Source organism: Schistocerca americana, chromosome 2 (genome assembly GCF_021461395.2).
Source record: "Schistocerca americana isolate TAMUIC-IGC-003095 chromosome 2, iqSchAmer2.1, whole genome shotgun sequence".
Classification (NCBI taxonomy): Eukaryota; Metazoa; Arthropoda; class Insecta; order Orthoptera; family Acrididae; genus Schistocerca; species Schistocerca americana.
In genome coordinates this window covers 379,855,114-379,876,792 of record NC_060120.1, presented here as the reverse complement: position 1 = coordinate 379,876,792, position 21,679 = coordinate 379,855,114, and the positions used below count along the sequence as shown (strand labels likewise).

General features: G+C 45.0%; 1 protein-coding gene across 2 annotated transcripts in view; it reads left to right on the top strand.

Annotated features, from left to right (window-relative positions):
* The window catches only part of LOC124594829 (ATP-binding cassette sub-family C member 4-like), a 316,274-nt gene that overhangs the window by 283,748 nt on the left and 10,847 nt on the right, over positions 1 to 21,679 (top strand). For both annotated transcript variants that reach the window (XM_047133276.1, XM_047133277.1), the window contains 3 exons: positions 7,354 to 7,481; positions 10,013 to 10,258; positions 13,900 to 14,069. In XM_047133276.1, coding sequence (XP_046989232.1) covers positions 7,354 to 7,481; positions 10,013 to 10,258; positions 13,900 to 14,069 — 544 coding nt within the window. The remainder of the gene's footprint in view (positions 1 to 7,353; positions 7,482 to 10,012; positions 10,259 to 13,899; positions 14,070 to 21,679) is intronic.

The window sequence follows — 21,679 nt, the reverse complement described above, 5'->3', positions numbered from 1 at the left end:
GGCTCTTTGTAAATGTCATACAACTCTGTATTGTGACGAACCTCCATGTTTCACTCTCATTACCGTAAACTGGTCCAAAAATCTTCCGAAGGACTTCCTTTCAAATACCATAACCCTGTTCGGATCTTATTTGGTTGTACTCCAGGTAGCACATCCATATACTACTACTCACAGCAGCAATTGCCCTCCTAATTCCAGAAACAAGACTTGTATGTTAGGTATATGTGACACAACCAGGTTGCATCGTCCCGATTTGTATATGGTAGTTTGTGAACCAGTACTGCCAATTGCTTTACGTTTTTTATTAATTTTTATGATTTTTTAATGGTTTATGGAAACCAGTATATTACAAGCTACAATTTTCTATGTGTGTTGTGCTGTAATTAAAAAAATAAACAAAAATATGTATCCTAATAAAATTAAATGGATTTGCAAACAATAGACAAGGTGACCCCATGTTGGGTGTCAAAATGTAATGAATTCAAAACTGATACAGGGAATGATATGCAAATGACCCTACACCGGGTGCCAAAATTCTATAAATTTAAATTGCTTTGGCGAAGTGAAAATCATGTTATACCAGGCTGGGCACCAAAGCGCAGTAAATCCAAAAACCGGTTCATGGAAATGAGATGCCAGTGAAGACAAATTGGTTCATGGATTAATACATGGAAACACTAATCCTTATTATCAGATCAACAATACAAATATAATCTGAGGATTTACTTGATTGGGTGTAGATATAACTCAGCGACTGTGCAACTAGGAGAGGTGAGCCATGTTATCTCACTATTTGACAGAATCAGTTTTACATGCAGGTATACATGGCATATTCGAGGAGAGCTCGACATGTTAATCATCCCTCGTCATATATGTGGCTGCGAGTTAACATCCTGCAGCTTACATCTTCCATATTCTGCGGATTTGAGGAGATGCCCTGGGCAGTTTAACTCATACCTTCTTCCACACAGGTTGACTTCAGAGGGTCCCACAGTGTTATTGTCCCAGTGCTTGGCATCTGTTGTCTATGGTGATTACCTCACAGAGGCTGTCTCAACTTAAATATTTGAAAACTGAAGTCAGACAAGGAAGCGCAGACGGATGTTTGAAAAATCTGAACATCAGATGGCAAGGAAGCTCCGTTTGGCATGGAATGGGAAATGGTTATGCCACAAAGTGACCAGAGAACTGAAATGAATGTGGTGATCTGATTCAGAGTCTGAAATCTGAGTCTGCAATAGGATGACATGCCTTTGGAAGGCATACTCATTGTCTCTCTGTTTCTATCTAGTTCCTCTCTGGCAGGCTGCTGACTCATCACTGTAACTGACTGATCTGTCTCTTCCTGCTTAGGAACATTGTTAGTTGTCATCACTCTGTCCTGAAGGCAATGGATTTTTTGTCATTTTGTCTTTGCGATTGCTGGGATCAATTCGCCGTCAAACCCAACAAGCTATTAACACTGCATTACCACACCTCCCTGTCTTTGTACAGTGCGAAAATTTCTGATCTTGCGATGGGAGGCATGTGAATGGGGAACTCCCGAATCACTCTCAAGTGTCTCTCGTTGTGGCACTTCACAGTACTTGCAGCTGAGTCTCTGCCGGATTGTTTCCCAGTATTTGTTTGCATTATTGAGCTGTAAAGACAGCACAACCCAACAACAAACCTGCTTGTTTGTAACGGGAATGCCTGTGATTGGCTCAAGTCTCCTCACGTATTTATGAGTTGGTAGCGTCCCTCTTGCTGTCCACCAGATATTAAACAGGACAACCATGTCAGAGCGAAGCAAACACTTCAGTTAAACCCCACCTGTCTGGATTTTGGGAAAGTCCCACATACAGGTTGCGGCTCAAGTGTACCCTCTTTGCCTGAATGTCTGGTTCTGGTGTCGAAATATTAGGATACATATATTCAATAAATTTTTTCTTTCCCTTATCATCTGCAACAGACAGATTAGGTACTAAATTTATGGCTCTAAATCAAGTTTCTTACATCTTCTGTTACATGTTCACCCACCCAGGTCATCTTGAGAATTATCTTAAGATTGCCAGTGATTTGGGGCAAACAATGAGGAAACGCTTTGCTTACAACTGACATGTAATAAAGTGGTCATACGCCGAGTCCCTAGCATAACTGACAGTATTTCGCTAATATAATCCCATCCCCCTGTTATCCTCCTAAGAACATCCCAAGAAGATATATAAAACATTCTCGGACTTCTTGCCGTGTCAATTCATCGTGAAACCTCGATCTTTCAATGATTACCTCCTTCATCTTTGTCATGAGAAATTGATTGTCTAAACTGATTCCCACTCCTTTATTGTTATTTTATCCCCTCTTATCCCATATAGGCAGAAGGTGAGCTGTTGATGGTACATCCAACCCACGCTTCAGCCAGTTGGCAAGAAAATCTAAATAAGATGAAAGACTAATAAATAGATTGAACTTTTTGAGACATGACTTCCTTCACGCTTACTTAAAAACAGTGGTAATACATGTAAAAATCAGAAACACAGGAAGGTTATATTTAAAAACATTTTAAAAAAAACCTTGACACAGAATGCTGATGTTAAAAAGAAGCTCCTCACTGGCACTGAAGCTGCAAGGACCAGTTCTGGGGTAGGTAGTCTGTTGTTGAAGGGGAAAGGTTGGCCAATGAGAAGAGTAGAATGCAGTTGGTATATGGGTGGAGGACTGGTGCAGTTGTATCAGTGAGGTATGTGTGGCTGTTGGGATACAAGAGGGATTGGAGTAGAGGGTTATTAGTGAGGCTAAAATCTGATAAGGAAAAGGGGCTAGGGAAAGAAGAATGGAAGGGTAAAAGGGGGTAGGGAAAATGTGGGGAAGGGAGGGAGAGGGAGCACTGACAAGGTGGAATGGATGAGATGGGTTTAAAGTTGGTAGGGGGAGTAAAAGTCAGGATGGAGTTCATGATTTGGGAGATGGAAATGGTTGAAGTTCCTTTGGAGAATATGTGGAGGGTGTGTAGGTGTAGGATTGATGGGATGTGTTGGCAAACGTGCAGCTGGGCGGTGATATCCATGCGACATTAGCATAGCAAAGGATGGGTCAGGTCAAGATTTTGTACGTGTGGGGGACAGTGGAAGAAGGCAATTCCCAGGTTCATACAGTTAGTAGCTTTAGCAGTTTCAGTCTATTGTGGGCTTTCTGTTGGATGGTTAGTAGATGCTGCTTCCACGTTATTTGCTGGTTTATGATTAGTCCAAGATATTTTAATGTGTTAGTTAAATGGATAGGATGATCATAAATGGTGAGGTAGAAGCCATGGAGATGGAAGGATTGATCTTCAGGAGCCATTTTTTACTCCATGATGGGAACTATTTGAGCTGTGTTTGGTGAGACTGTTGAGATTTCTGAAGTGTAGTAGGATAAAGGGCGAGGAAAGTGTTGTCACAGCATACTGGACGCGATGGGCTAGTGGAGTGGTTTGGGCACATCAGCAATGTAAAGGATGTGGAGAAGATAAGAGAGGACAGAGGCTTGGGAACACCTGCAGTGGGGGTAGGAGATATGGTAATTGATGTTGTTAATGCTGACAAAGAATGGGCAATTGGAGAGGAAACATGCAAAAGGCGAACATAATTAATTGGAAGTGCATAGGTCTGGAATCCGAAGAGAAGAGTGAAATGCCATACATGTTTGTAGGCTTTCTCCAGGTTGAGGAATGGGAAGATTGTGGATTTATGGGTGTTGAGCTGATTGGATAAGAGATGGATGAGGTGCAGCAGCTGGTTGTCAGAGGAGAAGGTAGTACGGAAGCCACACTGATTAAAGGGAAGGAGGTGTTGTTGCGGATACAACGGAATAGGATGGATTTAAAGACGTTTCTGATTACTGAGTGAGGCAAATGGGGCAGTAGCAGGAGGGTATCAATAGGGGGTTTGTTTGCTTTTAAAGAAAAGTGCGCGACTGCTACGGTCGCAGGTTCGAATCCTGCCTCGGGCATGGTTGTGTGTGATGTCCTTAGGTTAGTTAGGTTTAAGTAGTTCTAAGTTCTAGCGGAATGATGACCACAGATATTAAGTCCCATAGTACTCAGAGCCATTTGAACCATTTTTTTTAAAGAAAAGTGGGATTTTGGAGGTTTTCTGCAGCTGATGATAGTAACCTGTGGAGAGGATAGTGGTACAAAGGGTTTCAAAATGGATAGAAAAGAGAGGGGTATTCTTTAAGGTGCTGATAGGTGGTGCGGTTGTGACCAGGGGATGTGTTGCATTTTCTGTGAAATACTTGTTTTATTTTACGTGCTGTGATTGGGTTGTTTGATTCCATTTTTGATACGTTGTCCAAGTACTGGAAGCTGGGAGTCAGAGGTGGGACAACGGTATTTACATGTTCACAGGTGGTAGGAAAGAGGGAGTAACCAAAGCGAGGGTCATCAGGAATTGAGAAGATGTCGGAAATAGGATGCAAAGTTCAGCTTTGCTCCGGTCGTCAGGTAAAGGATGGTTGTTGAGCAGGTGTGGGTAGTGAGGGAAGGAATAGTTGTCAGTGAGTCGGTGGAATGCATTCCAATACTTAGAAGAATTAATGGGAAATGTAGCATTGAGTCTGGTGCATGTCTGGCGCCTGTCTAGGCCTTTTTTAGCGTTGAGTAAATTTCTGATGTGTCTCTGTATTTTCTGATGGCGTGTGAATGTATCCTGGTCACAAGTCCTCTGGAAGGTGCAGTATAAGTGACAGGATTCTCGGAGAAGGAGCAGGGCTTGTGAGGATAGAGTGGGATGATGAGGATGGATGGCCTTGGTAGGATATGGGCGGATATAGTGACCAAAAAGGTCTGCTGGAACAAGGATGTGGCATGGGGGATACTGTCCGGTGCTGGAAGACGATGGGGTGGCTTCCAATCTGGGTATCTATGGATTCCTGATATTCATTCCAGTTAGCACAGGAGTAGTTATGGACAAATTTAATATGAAGATTGGGATAGGGTGCATGGGGATGAAGTAGTCTGTAGGAGATGGTGTGGTTTGGGGTGGGTACAGTGTAACTTTGGGGGGAGTCTGGAACTTAATGCCACAGCTGGAGTTCTGCAGGGGATGTTCTACGGATTTGAGGCCAGCAGCAATAATACAGGTGGAAAAGTAGGGTTGATGTGGGTCTGAAAATGATAGGGTACGGGATCATTAGGTTGTATCTAGTCAGTAACACAGATGACAGTCAGGCTTCTGAAGAAGATAAGGTGTTAGCACTGCGACAAATGTCTCTGCTTCTTCACTGCATCGGGGGCTCGCTTCCATGCACTATTGAGATTATATCTGCTGCGGTTGAAATACTTCTTGCACATTCTTATTTCTACAGCCCCTTTAATTACAGAATCCCAGTACATAGAAGCATGAGACAAAATCTGCGTTCCGTCAAACAGTATTTCGTGTTTGTTCATAAGACAGTGCTCAGCAACGGCAGATTTCTCCACTTCCCGATTTTTAATATGCCGTTGATGTTCTGCACAGCAGTCACATATTGTATGGATGACTGGACTCACAAGGGCTATTGTAAATCCCAGAGCTTCTGAAACTGAGACTGCCCTTAACAGCTCGTAGCCTCTCATTTATTTCCTTAGGATGCCGGAAAACAGATTTCATACCCAGTCTTAAGAGAACTTTGTCTGTTTTTCTGGATGTAGTGCTGTAGAAAGGAAGGACTGCAATCGGCGGCTCATGTGGGAAAATTATTTATTTGTAATTTCTGCTACCAGTCACTTTTTTATTTGTTTGTTTTATGTTTAATCTAACATAATAAACACGTTTCGAACATGTTCTGTTCATCTCCAGAGCTGTTGATTAACATTACACTGCTGCACATAGTACTTTGTCACATTGTATTTGTGCAGTGAATTACGTTCGAAATCAATGACAAAATACAATGTGCAATGGTGTAATGTTAATCAACAGCTCCGCCATTACACCAGCGATGCAAGTGAAGTTGCAAGGTTATGAAATCGTAAGTGATCAACTGTCATATAAACAACCACAAAGAAGAAAATCAGCAGAAGACATCACTGACTTCGATTTCAGGCCATCCACTGTTCCCCCCTCCACCCCCCCCCCCCCCCAAATGCCACACCAGCCACTACAGTAACAAACAATGGACAAAGAGGTCTAGATTAATCTAGTTTAAGACAGTTTATTTTTAAGTAACATTTCTCTGTATGTATGTATAAACGGATGAAGGCGAACAGAATATGTTCGAAACGCGTTGTATTATGTTAGATTAAACATAACACAAAAAAAGTGACTGGTAGCAGAAATTACAAATAAATAATTATCCCACACAGTCACGGTTCACAAACATAGCCATTATGGCGGAGAATAATCATCACGGGAATGTTCAACATTTTCGCGTTCTCTCTTCTTGGAGAACACTGGCTTTGTATCACGTCAACCATAGCCTTTCTTTCGGAACACGTACTTCAAATGAAATTTCGGAAACCAGACGGTCCTCGTCAGAAACAGCTTCTGCTCTGTGTAGCAACGTATTTAAAACGGCTCTCTTCTGGAATGGACGATGAAAAATTTGGGCGCTAAGATATAAACCAGTGTGCTTCGGCTTGCGGCACGTAGAGTGGACGAGACGCCCATCCAACCTAAATTGTACCAAACCTCTAAAAATTCTAACCTTCCTTCTTTCTCTGTCTCGATAGTGAACTGGATGTTTGGGTATGTGCTATTCCTGTGTTCAAGGCGGGTGCTCAAGGGCTTCTACGTCGTGTGGCCAGCAAAAGCCTTTCTGACAAGGACCACCTAGATTCTGAAATGACGTACTTGTTCCGAAAGAACGGTTATGGTTCACGTGGTACGAAGTCAGCATTCTCTAAGAAGAGGAAACATGAATATGTTGAACATTCACGTCATGAGCTGCCCATTGAATTCCTCCCTTTCTACGGTGCTACGGCCAGCACAATATGCAGAGTCCTGGTAAGACGAGGTATAAGATCTTTTTTCCTACCTCCTAAGAAGATAAAGGAGATTGTCCTTAAGTTAGGTTTAAGTAGTTCTAAGTTCTAGAGGACTGATGACCACAGATGTTAAGTCCCATAGTGCCCAGAGCCATTTGAACCTTTCTTTTTTTTCTGTTGACAAAGACGATGGAGATAATCGTCGAAAACTTGAGGTTCTACCCTGAATTTACGCAGCAAGAAGTCCAAGAATATTCTATACATCATTGCCGTCACGAAAGGCTTTGTTTTCGTCCATATAAGATTTTAAAGCAATTTGAAATCTCTAAGAGGAGGAAATAAGAGATGACGAATTTCAACATACAGAGAATCATACTGTAAGAACTTATTGTTTCATATTGCTAATATAGTTACATATTTTTTGATTTCAGACAAGAAAACACCTAAAGAGTGGCCATCAGAAGGAGAAATAGATTTCCGACACGTCTACATGAAATACGGGCCTCAATCTGACTACGTCATTGTAGACTTGAATCTGAAAATTAAACCCAGGGAGAAGGTGAGTCAGTTACCTGTTTGACCAACGGTAACAGAAGAAGACGTGTATAAATCATTTCACTTTATCAGTACCAGAACTTTTTAGAGCTGTTCCAGTTTCTACTCTTTCAGTGATAAACAGATAGCATCTTCAGTCACAAAAACCATTTTCATTGCTATCCAATGTATTTCGAACGATGTGGGTGTTTCTTCAAGTGCTAGGTGTAGGTACTCTTAAAACCAAATATTCCTGCTGGATTTTCGTGCGTCTTTACTAGGGAAGCATTTCGTTATTACTGGCGCACAAACTGAAACTTCCACACTTAAGCGGAAAGTGCACCCCAATGAAACTTCAAGACAGATTAAAACTAAGCACCAAAATGGAATTTCAATCTATACCTTTGGTATTCTCTTATCGGCTGAAGTATCCAGGCACACTCCAGACTATATTAGAATTGTATCCCAAAATCTGTCTTACTTTTCATGCTTCACAGACTTCCTGAAGAAGCTCTGCGAAATTTGAAAAGATGGGGAGGATTACAGCAAAAATGAAGTTTTCAGTTAGTCTGTAAGCTGTGCCAGGTTAGTTCGGATGGTAAGAGCGAAACGTTCCCTCTCATGCTTCGTCTTGGAGGTTCCATAAGCATCTGGTGTAGTCCCCGTCGCAGCCACGGCCAGACTCTATAAACTCGTAGTGCGCGAGGCGAGTCACGCCTCGTAGTGCTCCATAAACTTCCTCTGAAATATTTGCAAGCAGACCTGAATAATTTCTTTTCAATGCTGCATATTTACTACAAGCTAAATAAGGATCCACCAGTATTGCTTTGACACACGAGACAAGGCTATTATGTTCACTTCTATTATATCTCTAATCAATCCCCTATGCCCATCTGACTAGTTTCAAGAATATCCCAAATTTGGCCGCTGAATTGTACAACGAGCATCACTGTCAGTCACTACACTATCACCAATCTGTTTCTACCATCTGCTCTATAAACAACACAGTCTAAAGTCAAAGCCGATAAGGACATAAACAAGGAGTCCACACTTTAAATTTCAATTGGACCAGAACACAATGTGTTAACTTCTAATAATCCCCCGTCAACTCCACTTCATTCGCTAGACAACAGCTTCAGTTACCTAGTTGTGCCGCGGTCTGTTAGGCAGCCTCTTCCTAAACAATCCGCTAAACAGCAACACCCACCTTGAAAACAACAAACTGAGCAAAACTGTTCCCACCCACGCATACTGGATCGCACTTCCGGAAACTTCCTATACTCTCGACACAGAGAGAGTAACTTCACTGATCCCTGACTAGAGACTTCCGAAGCACACCTCCACAACAGCTCCACCCTAGAGGACTTCAAACTCGGCCACCAGAGCTGCCGATCGACCACTCAACTTTGCCCGCTCTCAAATGCTCCAACAAAATATTTTACATACAGTCCTCTGGATCAGTCAGGCTCCAGAGCAGCAAGTAGACACCTCGATTGGCCACTATTAATGCTCGCTGCTGCCTGCCGACAGTTTCTGGAATTTGTTTCTTAAAGATATTAGCAAACGCTATCCACCATGTGGGAAACATGCGCCTTTAAAAATCGGTAGATCGGCCCGAGCCACCTCAGTTCAGCCGGATTAGGGGAACCCCGTTGTTTATCTCCAGGCTGGAGAATAAAGGCAGTCCTCACAAGAGCGACGAGCACTAACTGACGGCCATGGCCTGGAAATGATACGTTACAAGAGCATTATTCTAAAAAGTCACTGATCTGGATTCGACTGTCGCTGCAGCACACAGTATTAATGCCAGGATGTTTCACCCTTTAAAGGCAGACTCTCATGGTTAACAAACATTTGACCTGTCATAGACGCACAGTTTGGTATACGCTCAAGTTTGATGCACACAGTAAATATCCCTTTTTAAGTTTGCTATTGGCCAACGACCTTGTCACAGTGGTAACACCGTTTCCCGTCAGATCACTGACGTTAAGCGCTGTCGGGCTCGGCTAGCACTTGGATGGGTCACCGTCCGATTCTGGCGAGCGCTGTTGGCAAGCGGGATGCAATCACCCACTGTGAGGCAAATTGAATAGCTACTGGAGTGAGAAGAAGTGGCTCCGGTCACGAAAACTGACAATGGCCGGGAGAGGGGTACACTGGCCATTCGCTCCTCCGTATCCACTTCCAATGACGCCAGTCGGCTGAGGATGACACGGCGGCCGGTCGGTACCTTTGGGTCTTCCGACGCCTGTTCTGACAGAGTTTAATTATAGCTTTATAGGCCAAGGTCAAATGTGGAGCTGTAACAGGTTAAGTGCTGTGTTAGTAACAAGCACAAACATGAAGCAGTAATTTTTTGCAGCAAAGGTAGACATCAAGGGCGAAAAAAAGTTTTAAGTGAAATCAACCTCTAAAAATGGACGGACATGTTTCGAAATGCACATGAAGCAATGAAAAGCGAGTTTTTGTACAGAATCCTATGTTTATTTATAACTAATTAGACACAGAACTCCTGCGAAGCAAAGTAAACGTGTTATAAGGGGTGTCGCCTTGCAGGTGGGCGTGGTGGGACGCACGGGGGCCGGCAAGTCGTCGCTGATCTCGGCGCTCTTCAGGCTGGCGTTCGTGGAGGGCGAGCTGATGATCGACGGCCTGGACACAGCCAAGGTCGGCCTGCGGGACCTGCGAGCTCGCCTCTCCATCATCCCGCAGGACCCCGTGCTGTTCGCCGGCACGCTGCGCTTCAACCTGGACCCCTTCGACGAATTTTCTGACGAAGTCCTCTGGAGGACTCTTGACGAGGTGACACATGTTCATGTACTCTTAGTTTGCTCTCTAAACAACGGTACGTTTTTTACCATCTGTTTGTACACTATCCGAAGAAATACTACAACAGCTGCAAGTAATGTATAACTGAAGATTGAAAAGGGAGATAGATTTATATCATATCAAAACCAATGCAGATACTTCTAACTGAAAGTGTCCTAACTGTCATACCATTTCCCATTATATCATCATTGGCGGTAGCGCAGACTTGCATTCCCGCATGCAGATGACCATGCCAGTGGCAAATAGCACTCTGTAGTAAAATTTCCCAAGTTTCTTGCGGAAATGCTGTGGGTGACTGCAGAGTCCGTACCAGTTACTGCTTCCACTTGAGCTCACTGTTGGCCAGTTTTAACCAGACTGTACAGGACAGGTGCTACACACTGCGAAGAGCACATGTCGCTGCAACAACCCACGTGGTCTCAGATTATTTTGCGTAAACTGGATGTCGCTTTCTTGTCGAGTGAATGATAGCAGCATGAGATTATCAACGTGACAGATATAGCGGGCACACATTTCTCAGTACTTACAAAACAGAAATGCGAGCAAAAGTTTCAGATGAAGGTCTCCCAGACATTTCGTTCAGGTGCTGAGTTCCAGGATAATGGATGAATGACCTATGAATGACAAGTGTCACTATATTTGCGGTGTACAGACATGACCGTTACTTGAATACCAGCATAATCTACTGTCATCAGTGAAGACAGCAAATCACTATTCCATTTATGACAAATTTTGTCACAGTTAAATTTTGCCCATTTTATTTTACCTGCTAGTTTTTTTCTTTTTTCTTCTAGTGTGCAGTAGTCAAGAGAGGTTTGCTACGATACCGTCCAACTGCGAAAGACTGTACGGTGGGTGAGCAGAACGACCTGTAGTCGACGTGACTATAGACCGAGTTTGCTTCGGATATTCCCCGTGTTACAGCATCTGAGAGCGTTCGGTACAGTTCCGCACTGTCACCTTGTGAAGAAAATACGAGTGGAGAAGCTTACGGAGTATCAGACTAGCTTTGTGATAGGATTTAAGAGTTCCTAGCAAATAGAACAATTGGATCCTTGTTAACAATGAGGAATCTTCGGATATGTCAGATGACCCAAAGACGATGTTGTTGGACAATTACTATTCACAGTATATATAAATGAGTTAGTGTGTGACGTTGTAAGAACTATGAAGCTGTTGTACACAGAGAACTACCAACGCTGGAAAACTTTTGCAAAATGCAGGAAGCTCTGAAGAAGATCGACGCTTTGTGCAGTGATTAGCAGGCCCTTGGATATGCTCAACCGATTCCAGTGCCAACGCTACAAGACAGGTGTTTTTGCCATACGGTCTGGTTTACTGTTACAATTCAGTTCCTAAAACAGAATACCATATCTCAGGCATTACTTCTCACCACAGACAACGCAGTGGCCGACGGTCTTCACTTGACGAACGAGAGCGGCGGCGTTTGCATCGAGTTGCCAGTGCTAACAGCAAGCAGTACTGTGTGAAATAACAGCAGAAATCAATGTGGGGCTTACGACGAACGTATCCGTTGGCGAAATTTGTTGTTAATGGGCTACGGCAGCGGACGACCGACGTGAGTGCCTTTGCTAACAACGCGACATCTCCTGCAGCGCCTCTCCTGGGCTCGTGACCATATCGGTTGGACCCTAGACGACTGGAAAACCGTGGCCTGGTCAGATGAGATCCGATCTCAGTTGGTAAGAGCTGATGGTAAGGTTCGAGTGTGGCGCAGACTCCACAAAGCCATGGACCCAAGTTGTCAACAAGGCACTGTGCAAGTTGGTGGTCGCTCCATAATGGTGTGGGGTACGTTTAAATGGAATAGACTGGGTCCTCTGGTCGAACTGAACCGATCATTAAATCGTAATGTTCGGTTACTTGGAGACCATTTTCAGCCACTTATTGGCTTCTAATTCCCAAACATGTCAATGGGCCAAAGTTCTTCGCTATTGGCTTTAAAAACATTCTGCACAATTAGATGGAATTATTGGCCACCAACATAGCCCGACATGAATACTATCGAACGTTTATGGGATATAATCGAGAGGTCAGTTCGTGCACTGGCACTTAACGCAGTTATGGACGGCTGTACAGGCAGCATAGGTCAAAATATTTCGGCAGGGGCTTCCAACGACTTGTCGAATCCATGATACGTCGAGCTGCTGCACAAAGCCGGGCAAAAGGAGATCCCACTCGTTATAAGGAGGTAGCCCATGACCTTTGACAAAATGGTTCACATGGCTCTGAGCACTATGGGATTGTAGCCAATCGCGATTGCGGTTTATCGTATCGCGACATTGCTGCTCGCGTTGGTCGAGATCCAATGACTGTTAGCGGAATATGGAATCGGTGGGTTCAGTAGGGTAATACGGAACGCCGTGCTGGATCCCAACGGCCTTGTATCAATAGCAGTCGAGATGACAGGCATCTTATCCGCATGGCTGCAATGGATCGTGCAGCCACGTCTCGATCCCTGAGTCAACAGATGGGGACGTTTGCAAGACAACAACCATGTGCACGAACAGTTCGACGACGTTTGCAGCAGCATGGACTATCAGCTCAGAGACCATGGATGCGGTTACCCTTGAAGCTGCATCACATACAGGAGCGCCTGCGATGGTATACTCAACGACGAACCTGGGTGCACGGACGGCAAAACGCCATTTTTTCGGATGAATCCAGGTTCTGTTTACAGCATCATGATGGTCGCATCCGTGTTTGGCGACATCGCGGTGAACGCACATTGGAAGCGTGTTTTCGTCATCGCCATACTGGCGTATCACCCGGCGTGATGTTATAGGGTGCCATTTGTTACACGTCTCGGTCACCTCTTGTTCGCATTGGAGACACTTTGAACAGTGGACGTTACATTTAAGATGTGTTACGACCCGTGGCTCTACCCTTCATTCGATCCTTGTGAAACCCTACATTTCAGCAGGATAATGCACGACCTTTTGTTTCAGGTCCCGTACGGGCCTTTCTGGATACAGAAAATGTTCGACTGCTGCCCTGGCCAGCACATTCTGCAGATCTCTCACCAATTGAAAATGTCTGGTCCATGGTGGCCGAGCAACTGGCTCGTCACAATACGCCAGCCACTACTCTTGATGAACTGTGGTATCGTGTTGAAGCTGCATGGGCAGCTGTACCTGTACACGCCATCCAAGCTCTGTTTGACTCAATTCCCAGGTGTATCAAGGTCGTTATTACTGCCAGAGGTGGTTGTTCTGGGTACTGATTTCTCAGGATGTATGCACCCAAATTGCGTGAAAATGTAATCACATGTCAGTTCTAGTATAATATATTTGTCCAATGACTACCCGTTTATCATCTGCATTTCTTCTTGGTATAGCAATTTTAATGGCCAGTAGTGTAGAATTATCGGCGCCCATGGTCAGAGCTGCACGTTCTCCGACGAAGGCAGTCGTTAGTAAATGTTCTGAACCTTATTTACCTCTCATGCTCTCAGATTTCCACAGGCAGTTTGCCTCATGTTCAGAATTACTCACCAGTTGTAAGTAAACAGAAATAGGCAGTATACTCAGGTGTGGTTCAAACTTGTGAAGGAGAAATGAGGACAAGCTGAAGGCTGCCGTCTTGTTTTTGAGGTGGAGCTGCGCGAGTCGCTGCACGACAGCCTGGGTCTGCAGACGCGCGTGCTGGACCAGGGCAGCAACTTCAGCGTGGGCCAGCGCCAGCTGGTGTGCCTGGCGCGCGCCATCCTGCGCGACAACCGCATCCTCATGCTGGACGAGGCGACGGCCAACGTCGACAACAAGTCAGTATCCCTCACCTCCACCTCTCCATAACTCTCTGAACAGATTTCCGTTACTGTAAAATACTAAAACAGCTTGTTCTCAGGTATTATGACAACTTTTAGGCTCCATAGGGGACCCTCACCTGTAAAGGCATCGTTTCTCTTCTGCGGTTAAACTCTACTGGCGTCAAAGCGTGACTACAGCTGCGGTTTTGGTAATGATGGTTACTCACTGCTGCTTCTGGCAGGCCCTGTCTGAGATGATGTACACACAAGACCAGCAAGACGGATGGGCTGAAGTTACTTCTTATGGGACCACAATTTTCTGTTTCTTAGCGTTATCAGTCTTCTGACTGGTTCCATGTACCACACTATGTCTTCGTTCCTGTGTTAACCGCTGCATCTCATAGAGGCGCTTACAGCCGGCGATCTCAATTATTTGTTAGATATATATCAGTCTCACACACTTCTTGCCATTATGATTCGTTTCGGTATTATAGATGTTTACCCCTATGTCTTAACACGTGTTTTATAATCCTGTCCGTTATTCTAGTGTTTGTGTTTTCCACACACTATGTCATGTCACCGATTCAAACGAGAACCTCCACATTCCTTATCGGGCCACTTTGTGAGGAGCCTTCTGTAATGCCACTTTTCAAGTACTTCGCTTCTCTTCCTTTCTCGTTTTCCCACAGTCCATGATTCTGATCTATTCACTACTGTACTGCAGACGTACATTCTCAGAAAATGCTTTCTCAAACGAAGATACATGTTTGGTACTAGTAGATTTCTTTTAACGAAGGATACCCTCTTTGCCTGTGTTATTCTAATGTTATGTGTTCTTTGCTCCATTCATCGTGAATTATTTTACTTCGAAAGCAGTTGTATTCCCTCATATCGTCTACTTCGTGATCTCCAATTATGATGTTAAATTTTACCTACCCTGATTTCTGTTACTAGTCATTACTCCCATCTTTCTTTAGTCTACCCCAATTTATATTCTCTACTACACTCCTGGAAATGGAAAAAAGAACACATTGACACCGGTGTGTCAGACCCACCATACTTGCTCCGGACACTGCGAGAGGGCTGTACAAGCAATGATCACACGCACGCCACAGCGGACACACCAGGAACCGCGGTGTTGGCCGTCGAATGGCGCTAGCTGCGCAGCATTTGTGCACCGCCGCCGTCAGTGTCAGCCAGTTTGCCGTGGCATACGGAGCTCCATCGCAGTCTTTAACACTGGTAGCATGCCGCGACAGCGTGGACGTGAACCGTATGTGCAGTTGACGGACTTTGAGCGAGGGCGTATAGTGGGCATGCGGGAGGCCGGGTGGACGTACCGCCGAATAGCTCAACACGTGGGGCGTGAGGTCTCCACAGTACATCGATGTTGTCACCAGTGGTCGGCGGAAGGTGCACGTGCCCGTCGACCTGGGACCGGACCGCAGCGGCGCACGGATGCACGCCAAGACCGTAGGATCCTACTCAGTGCCGTAGGGGACCGCACCGCCACTTCCCAGCAAATTAGGGACACTGTTGCTCCTGGGGTATCGGCGAGGACCATTCGCAACCGTCTCCATGAAGCTGGGCTACGGTCCCGCACACCGTTAGGCCGTCTTCCGCTCACGCCCCAACATCGTGCAGCCCACCTCCAGTGGTGTCGCGACAGGCGTGAATGGAGGGACGAATGGAGACGTGTCGTCTTCAGCGATGAGAGTCGCTTCTGCCTTGGTGCCAATGATGGTCGTATGCGTGTTTGGTGCCGTGCAGGTGAGCGCCACAATCAGGACTGCATACGACCGAGGCACACAGGGCCAACACCCGGCATCATGGTGTGGGGAGCGATCTCCTACACTGGCCGTACACCACTGGTGATCGTCTTGGGGACACTGAATAGTGCACGGTACATCCAAACCGTCATCGAACCCATCGTTCTACCATTCCTAGACCGGCAAGGGAACTTGCTGTTCCAACAGGACAATGCACGTCCGCATGTATCCCGTGCCACCCAACGTGCTCTAGAAGGTGTAAGTCAACTACCCTGGCCAGCAAGATCTCCGGATCTGTCCCCCATTGAGCATGTTTGGGACTGGATGAAGCGTCGTCTCACGCGGTCTGCACGTCCAGCACGAACGCTGGTCCAACTGAGGCGCCAGGTGGAAATGGCATGGCAAGCCGTTCCACAGGACTACATCCAGCATCTCTACGATCGTCTCCATGGGAGAACAGCAGCCTGCATTGCTGCGAAAGGTGGATATACACTGTACTAGTGCCGACATTGTGCATGCTCTGTTGCCTGTGTCTATGTGCCTGTGGTTCTGTCAGTGTGATCATGTGATGTATCTGACCCCAGGAATGTGTCAATAAAGTTTCCCCTTCCTGGGACAATGAATTCACGGTGTTCTTATTTCAATTTCCAGGAGTGTAACTATACAGCTCATTTGATGCAAGAGGTTCTATAATTCTTAGTTTCTCCATGTCCTGATTCCGCAACTGTTTGTTTCATTAATGAGAAACCGCTCCAGTTGCTGTTTACTGAGTCCAGTACCAATTTCAGCCTTCATATAGCAATGGTTATATATCTGCCAGATTTATCGCAGTTTTCAGAACCACTTGAAAACGGCCGAAACCGCTAGTGCACTCATTTCGTTTCTCAACAGCAACTTCTGCGGTTTTTCATTAATCCTGTAAATCTTCCTCAGTTTCAGTCAGGATAGTAATGTCACCAACGAATTTTAACACTGACGTCCTTTCAAACTCAGTCTGAATCCAACACCTGTACCTTACTTCTAGGACGTGCAGACTGGACAGTAGAGCAGAATGACTACATTCCTCCTTTACGCCCTTTTATTCTGAGCACCGCTCTCTTGATTTTCCATTATTGTTGTTCTTTATTCGTTCTTGTAAAGACTGTGTATTACCCATATTTCATATTTATTTTAGTTACAGTTTAATATATCTTGCACCATGTACTCGAATACAGTTATGTGATGCTGTGGGCATTAGGTTCAAAATTAGACATTAGAGACGGTAGATGAGTTTTACTGTTTGGGCAGCAAAGTAACTGTAGATGGTCACAATAGAGAAGATATAAATGCAGACTGGCCATACCAAGTAAAGTGTTTATGAAAAAAATACTTTAATAAAGCTTTTAGGAAAAAAATTAATACCTTATGAACATGGGTTGGATAAACAGTAATGGAAACACTGTTATAATTCATATCACACTTTATTGACAGACGTTCACAGTCTTAACTGCGCTCAGCACAATCGTCCGACATCTCGATCACTTTCCCTCACACACATAAAGGGCGTCGTGCACCGTCAGTTTGTCCATCTCTGTCGATGTCTCTCAAGGATCGCCCTGTGCCACGGATGATGTCTTCTGTTGTGCTGTAGCATGTGCCATGAGGAAATTCTTTCATTTTGGCGAACAGGTCGAAATCGCGTGGACTGATATCGGATGAATACGGTAATGTTCAGTATCTCCCGCTCCCATGTATGCAGGAGTTCCTGCACGGAGTTCATTGTGTGGAATCTTGCACTATCATGAAGGATGATGGCTCGCAGTGCCAGAAGGTGCCGTCACTTTCTTCTCAGTGCGGGACGAAAGTGATGTCGCAAGAAATTTCAGTAGTCTGCCCCTGCATATACACTACTGGCCATTAAAATTGCTACACCATGAAGAAGACGTGCTACAGACGCGAAATTTAGCCGACAGGAAGAAGATGTTGTGATATGCAAATGATCAGCTTTTCAGAGCATTCACACAAGATGGGCGCTGGTGGCGACACCTACGCCGTACTGACATGAGGAAAGTTTCCAACCGATTTCTCATACACAAACAGCAGTTGACCGGCGTTGCCTGGTGAAAGGTTGTTGTGATGCCTCGTGTAAGGAGGAGAAATGCCTACCATCACGTTTCTGACTTAATAAAGGTCGGATTGTAGCCTATCGCGATTGCAGTTTATCGTATCGCGACATTGCTGCTCGCGTTGGTCGAGATCCAATGACTGTTAGCAGAATGCGGAATCGGTAGGTTCAGGAGGGTAATACGGAACGCCGTGCTGGATCCCAACGGCCTCGTATCACTAGCAGTCGAGATGACAAGCATCTTATCCGCATGGCTGTAACGGGTCGTGCAGCCACGTCTCGATCCCTGAGTCAACAGATGGGGACGTTTGCAAGACAACAACCATCTGCACGAACAGTTCGCCGACGTTTGCAGCAGCATGGACTATCAGCTCAGAGACCATGGATGCGGTTACCCTTGAAGCTGCATCACAGACAGGAGCGCCTGCGATGGTATACTCAACGACGAACCTGGGTGCACGAACGGCAAAACGCCATTTTTTCGGATGAATCCAGGTTCTGTTTACAGCATCATGATGGTCGCATCCGTGTTTGGCGACATCGCGGTTAACGCACATTGGAAGCGTGTTTTCGTCATCGCCATACTGGCGTATCACCCGGCGTAATGTTATAGGGTGCCATTTGTTACACGTCTCGGTCACCTCTTGTTCGCATTGGAGACACTTTGAACAGTGGACGTTACATTTAAGATGTGTTACGACCCGTGGCTCTACCCTTCATTCGATCCTTGTGAAACCCTACATTTCAGCAGGATAATGCACGACCTTTTGTTTCAGGTCCCGTACGGGCCTTTCTGGATACAGAAAATGTTCGACTGCTGCCCTGGCCAGCACATTCTCCAGATCTCTCACCAATTGAAAATGTCTGGTCCATGGTGGCCGAGAAACTGGCTCGTTACAATACGCCAGCCACTACTCTTGATGAACTGTGGTATCGTGTTGAAGCTGCATGGGCAGCTGTACCTGTACACGCCATCCAAGCTCTGTTTGACTCAATTCCCAGGTGTATCAAGGTCGTTATTACTACCAGAGGTGGTTGTTCTGGCTACTGGTTTCTCAGGATGTATGCACCCAAATTGCGTGAAAATGTAATCACATGTCAGTTCTAGTATAATATATTTGTCCAATGAATACCCGTTTATCATCTGCATTTCTTCTTGGTGTAGCGATTTCAATGGCCAGTAGAGTACTAAGCAACGACAACCTTTGCACGCGAAAGGCAAATATCCCGAGTTCGAGTCTCGGTTCGGCACACAGTTTTAATCTGCCGGGAAGTCTCATATCAGCGCACACTCCGCTGCAGAGTGAAAATCTCATTCTGGTAACATTCTCCAGGCTGTGGCTAAGCCATGTCTTTGCAATATCCTCTCTTTCAGGAGTGCTAGTTCTGCAAAGTTCCCAGGACAACTTCTGTAAAGTTTGGAAGGTAGGAGACGAGGTACTGGCACAAGTAAAGCTGTGAGGACGGGGCGTGAGTCGTGCTTGGGTAGCTCAGTTGGTAGAGCACTTGCCCGCGAAAGGCAAAGGTCCCGAGTTCGAGTCTCGGTCCGGCACACAGTTTTAATTTGCCAGGAAGTTTCAACAACAACCATCACTTTAGTACCAGCTGGTTCAGGGCGCACGTTCTGTGCACGGAGAGAACCAGGGCGTTTCCAATCACTGGGCCGATCGTGAATGGTATCCGTGCCATCCCGAAACACTTCCATCCATCCCACTCCCGTGCAGTACGGCAATGCTGCATCATCATGCGTCTGACGTAGTCCCTGAAAACACTGTTGTGGACTCAAATCAAGTGCCACTTCACTCTTGATCCATGCACGTTTTTTGTGTTTTCTAAACATACCGTTATGGCACTTGAACTGGTCTCCCACACTTTCAGAAGGTACACACTACAGCTGACTCAAACACAGTCGTCGCCGCTCACTGCACTACTTCAAATGACGTTCTGCCATCAGCTACATACAGCATGCATGTCATTGGATGCACATCCTTCATGTCACAGCAATGTTGCCACTACTTTTTATCCAATCCTAGTAAATTTAAGCATCAAGAAGTCTTTTCTGAAAGTAATCTACATGCGCATCTACAAATATACTCCGCAAGGTATCACGCACGGAGTGGCGGAGGGTACCTTGTACCACTACTAGTTATTCCCTTTCCTGTTTCGCTCACAAATGAAGTGTGGGAACAGCGACTGTCTGTATGCCTACATACGAACCTTAATATCTCTTATCTCTGCGGTCGTTAGGCGAAATGTACATTGGCGACTGTAGAATCATTCTCTAGTCAGCCTCAGATGCCGGTTCTCTAAGTTTTCTCAATAATGCCTCGCGAAAAGAGCGTCGAATTCTCTCGAGTAATTCCCATTTGAGTTTACCGATCATTTCTGTAATATTCGTGTGTTGGCTAAACCTATCGCTAGCAAATCCAGCAGCACGCCTCTGAATTATTTCGTGTCTTCCTTTAATGCGATATAGTGAGGATCCCAAACACTCGAGCCGTACTCAAGAATGGGTGGCACAAATATTTTATACGCAGTCTCCTTTATACATGTGCTACACCTTCCCAGAATTGCCCCCATAAACCGAAGTAAACCATTCACTTTCTGTACTAACGTCCATAAATGCTTAATCCACTTTATATCGCTTTGTAACGTTACGCCTAGATATTCAATCAACGTGGCTGAGTCAAGCAGCACAATAGAAGTAATATATCCTAACATTACATTATTGTTTTTCATACTCATTTGCATTAACTTATACTTTTCCACGTGTAGAAAGAGCTGCCATTCATTACACCAAATAGAAATTCGGTCTAAGTTGACTTGTATCCTTTCACAGCCATTCAGCGACGGTACTTCCCCATGTATTAAGCCGTCATCAGCAAACATTCACAGAGTGCTGCTCATTCTATCTGTCAGAACGCTTACGTGAAAAAAAAGCAAGAGCGGTTGTATCACACATCCCTACGGCACTCCTGCTGATATCCTTGTCTCATTGTCAGGAGTGTACCTTCATATCGAACTGAAACATGGACAATTAACAGTACATACCAGAAGAATGCAGTACCTTTTGAGATGTAGGTTTACAGAAAAGTGCTAAAAGTGAGTAGACATGATAACGAAAGAAGAGGTACTGAATCGAATGAGAAACCAAAGATTTTAATTGCAGAACTCGATTAAAAGAAGGTTTCTGCTGATAGGACATATCCAGAGGCATCAAGGAAGAGTTAATCTGATGATGGCAGGAACTTTGTGTGTGTGTGTGTGTGTGTGTGTGTGTGTGTGTGTCTGTGTTTGAGTGACCAGAGGGTTGATTCACGGACCGACGTAAAAATAACGAAAGGAGCTAGTGACGCTCAGTACATGTGTTGGAATTTCGAGTAATATTGTAACATAGGAGAAGTTACGAACATGAAGGAATTAAGGCAATACCTTGAGGAATTTGGCGAAAGGAAAAGCAGCAAAGAACTGTAGTCATTTCGCAGTTTACTGAAAATAGATTCACAGGATATTTTCTGTGCTGCGGTAGAAGTTACTGGACATCCTCCAATACAGACTTCAATCTCTAAGACGCTGTCTCCTATTCTCAGACTGACGCAGATGAATACTTTGCCTGGACTAGGTCACTGATGGTTTGGAAGTAGGAGAGAGATACTGGAAGATCGAGACTAGTTTAGAGGCGTACCTGGATGGTTAATTTGGTAACAACGTTACCCGTGAAAGTTTAGGAATTAATCATTAATCACTAATCT